The sequence below is a fragment of the Mytilus galloprovincialis genome, chromosome 10, assembly GCF_965363235.1.
Source record: "Mytilus galloprovincialis chromosome 10, xbMytGall1.hap1.1, whole genome shotgun sequence".
NCBI lineage: Eukaryota > Metazoa > Mollusca > Bivalvia > Mytilida > Mytilidae > Mytilus > Mytilus galloprovincialis.
In genome coordinates, this window is record NC_134847.1 from 88,646,995 (window position 1) to 88,650,956 (window position 3,962).

Sequence of the window (3,962 nt, forward strand, 5' to 3'; positions counted from 1 at the left end):
GATATTCAACAATGCCGTTAATGGGTGATAGGTCAAACAAAAATATAGATTTTAGCATTTATAACGAACTAAATAGATAAATGTAAAACAGAAAAATAGTTTTAAAGTTTTTCAGTAAATGAAAAGACAACAAAACTTAAAACGTCTTTATTTTAAATGACTTGGTTTTTTATATATTGTTCAATAGAAAATTTAACAGTTTACTTTATGGATCTTTACAACTTTAACGACATTATAACATGCTGTATATGTGTCTATGGCGAGAATATTATCTTGAATAATATTTATCAACGAAAATCATGTTGTATTGAATTATTGTAAAAACTGTTAATTTAACTAAACAAACAAATCCTAAAATTTTGTAAACACCCTTTTTATTACTCAAATGGAAGTATCATTGAAAAATGAGTGTATCATATTATTTTTTTTGACAAAAGTGATAGACTAAAAAAATTGAGAAAACCCGACAAAAATCTTCAAAGATTATAGTATAATCATTTAGAATACTCTGTGAAATCAAATTAAGAACTTTACTCTGTCGTTTTTTTATTGATCAAAGTATCAGAAGTCACAATTAATTTAAAATACATTTTATGATATGAACTAAGATGGCGCCATTTTTTGGGTGTATGTAAATTGAAATTAAATGAAGTGAGACGAATAATAAACTAAGTTCACTGGTTGAGAACATCATATGTTCAATGTACCGGTATGTTCAGTAAAGTTTCTTGAATATTAATAATTGCATCTTACAAAACAAATATTCATATTGAAGTAACAGGTTGTTAATTTAGGAGTATCACAATTTTAATATGACCATCTGCGATTCTTTATCGTTTTTTATTGGTAAAATTTACCGATGCGTACTGTTAGCAACCTCTAATGGCGTTGTCATCTCTTTTGATGCATTTAATTTTCTTTAAGGCAAGATTATATCAGGGCACGCGACGTTCGTACGATTGAAAGTTGATTGACATTTAAGGGACATTTAAATGTTTATACAATTTTTACAGAAGCAAGCCGCGGGTGTGACTTTGTACGCATGGGCGGGGCTTATCACACCAGCGATATTTAAATCTCCCAATCTATGAATTTCCGAAGTTTTTAAGAGCAGACGATATTGTCATCAGGTCGCGAGGCAATTTCGACATTCAACCACGCGACTAGCACACGAAACTTTTTCAAACATGGCATCAACCATAAGCTTGGTTCCAATCCAAGCTTTAACTTCAATAAATAATAATGGAGTTCAAATGACAGGACCGTTTATTTTGGTCAGAACAACAACAACAGTAGCTCAACAAGTACAAGCCCAAAGACGGCTGAAGAAACAGGAACCACTTTCACCAAAAGAACCAGAAATGCTGCGATGCAAACGTAGAACAGACGGAAAAGGACTACACCATTTGCTTCCTAAACCACAACCAGCAACTGTGGCTAGACGTAACGAAAGGGAAAGAAACAGAGTGAAAATGGTTAACTCAGGATTCGAGACTTTGAGGGATCATGTCCCGGACGGAAAAAAGAACAAGAAACTGAGTAAAGTTGACACACTAAAGTCAGCTGTTGAATACATCAAACAATTACGACAATTATTAATGTACACTGATGGTGAAAGTATGGATTCCGAAAATGAAAATGATTCAAGGAGCAAATTACAACAAAACGTAGAGAGTGAAATACACCAGAGTTTACAGTTCTCACATAATCAAAATAACAACGACAACAGGACAGTATGTCAGAGTGAACAATGTCTCAGTGACAAGGAAAATTATCAAAGTGGAAATCTCTATCATAACACTAATAACGTGATGGCTTATCAGAACATTGATGAAGAAATTGATGAGATACAGGATTCCCGAGTGATATACCAACCTTTACAAACATTTAATTATAATCCGGACAATACCATTTCATTTGACAACGCGAAAAATGGTTACACCGGGGATAAAACAATGTCGTTTGATACCGGATCCACAACTTCTGGTTACAGTTCGGACAATTATCAGTACCAGTATAGCCCGACAATGCAGCATTCACCAGCGACCAGTTGCATCTCTATGCAACATAGTCCGTCCGCTTCAGAAAATCTATCAGAGTCGTTCAGCTCGGAGGAGGATGAATTACCTGATCTCAGGTCATTTTTTCCCTTATAAATTTACAGGTAAGCATATATTTTTACACGTTTTTCCTACCTGGATTTTAATTATTAAATCTAAAATCCATTATGTTGTTATGTTACAAGTATGTTAGGGTCTTGTACATAAAGTTAATTCAATATGATGGTGACTCATTTCATTTATCAAAAGGTAGAAATGTACATGGATTTATTATTAAAAAAAAGATGAAAAGCAAAGGAAACAGAAATCATTATTATTTAATAAATGTGAAAAGCTATGACGAAGGAAATTATTAAATTTTTTGTATATAAATTTAACGTTGCATACATCCGATGTCGGTATTTGATCAAAAGAGACTTGTGTACAGCGTTAGACCTTTTAAACACCTGAATGTCAATTGTTATTAAATGTAGCTAAAATGTCAAAAAGTCAATTTAATTCATAAAAATATTAAAGCCACGTTTTCATTTGAAAACGAAATAAAATTCTTTAATTTTGACAATGAAAACAGTTTTCATACCTTAAAAGGGTTGTCTTTAATAATAAAAGTGTTTAATATAAAAACTTTTGTATAAAAGTTCTGAGAGTGACGATGTTTTAATAGTGTAAGATTTGTCTCATTATATTTATTTAAAGTGTAATAAAAACACTAAATAAATGAAAGTATTTAAAACTTATTAATAATACTTTAGTTAAATGATTTTTATTTTATAATTGCAGAATATCATTTGTTGAGAATGATGACACCAGCTGAAGGACTTCCAGGCATTAATTATTGGTTAAAGTGGTGGCATCATCGATAATGGACATTTATCTGAGTTTTCCGAATGGAATTTGATCCGAATTGTTCCAAAAGGACTTTCCGTATTTGTTATTGATCTCGAGGCAGCTATGACACTTTCAATGGCCGACCAAATGTGTTCATATTTTATTGATTGTTTGACATTAATCTCACTGTTGTAAGTGAAATGGCTGTATTTTTTTTTAAATTCAAAGTTACAAATGTGCGCTGTTTTTTTGGCATAATTGTATTTGTTATTTACCAATACTATGTGTTCATATTATAGTATACACGTGTTATTAATGTTATGTTTACTATATATATTCTGCATGTGTTCAATAATCGACATAAATTAATTGTGGCATTGACTATGTGTTCATGAAGACATACCTGTTTTAAACGGATTGTTTTTTTATTATTATAAAAGTGCTTCCTTGTTATATGTTTTACAAGTTTTACAAATATTTGAAATTTTAAGTTAAATTTTTAAAATACACATTCCCGTGGTTTGAAATATCTATGCAATTATTTTTGAGTGTATATATTAAGTATTATGTAAATTTTTATACTATTTACAATTTTGTAAAACATGTTGAATAAAACTAAAGTATTTATATAACTCATCTTTGTTTTATATATGCATTTTCGATATCCCTTAGATGGTGTGAAGACATCATCATTTACATTTCTGACGAGACGTACGTGTCCAAAACCAGGAATCATATCATTGTTTGTCTTTTGATTTATCTTTCTCTGTTTAATTTTTCACAATGTTTAGATCAAGATTGAGAGCTTGTCGCTGAAAGTTGGTCATTGTTATAAAATACTGTATCCAACTGTTGATTTTTATGTCGTTCGGTTGCTGTTTCATTGATATATAATTCATAAACTACGAGAACATCGTGGTTTCCTTTTAAAAAAAGTTGAATGAATTATTTTGCGGTCAAATAACATTTTTTTGTCATGGGATACTAGCATCGTTTGGTGAAAGAAGTGAAAGTTGGTGTCTAATTCTAAAAAAAATATCGTGCTTAATCTATGACCTTCGTTTTAGTAAGGTT

At 30.8% G+C, this 3,962-nt stretch overlaps 1 protein-coding gene across 1 annotated transcript; it reads left to right on the top strand.

The window, feature by feature from the left end:
• Positions 1–1,093: 1,093 nt before the first annotated feature.
• On the top strand, positions 1,094–3,520 carry LOC143048711 (uncharacterized). The gene is made up of 2 exons (XM_076222548.1): positions 1,094–2,164; positions 2,841–3,520. Exon 1 carries the CDS (start codon positions 1,188–1,190, stop codon positions 2,154–2,156), a length of 969 nt encoding a protein of 322 aa, XP_076078663.1. The 5' UTR covers positions 1,094–1,187; the 3' UTR covers positions 2,157–2,164; positions 2,841–3,520.
• Positions 3,521–3,962: the final 442 nt, after the last annotated feature.

What these genes read in the sequence shown, in the direction of transcription:
- LOC143048711 (XM_076222548.1), top strand. Translation starts at nt 1,188, where the DNA reads ATGGCATCAACCATAAGCTTGGTTCCAATCCAAGCTTTAACTTCAATA.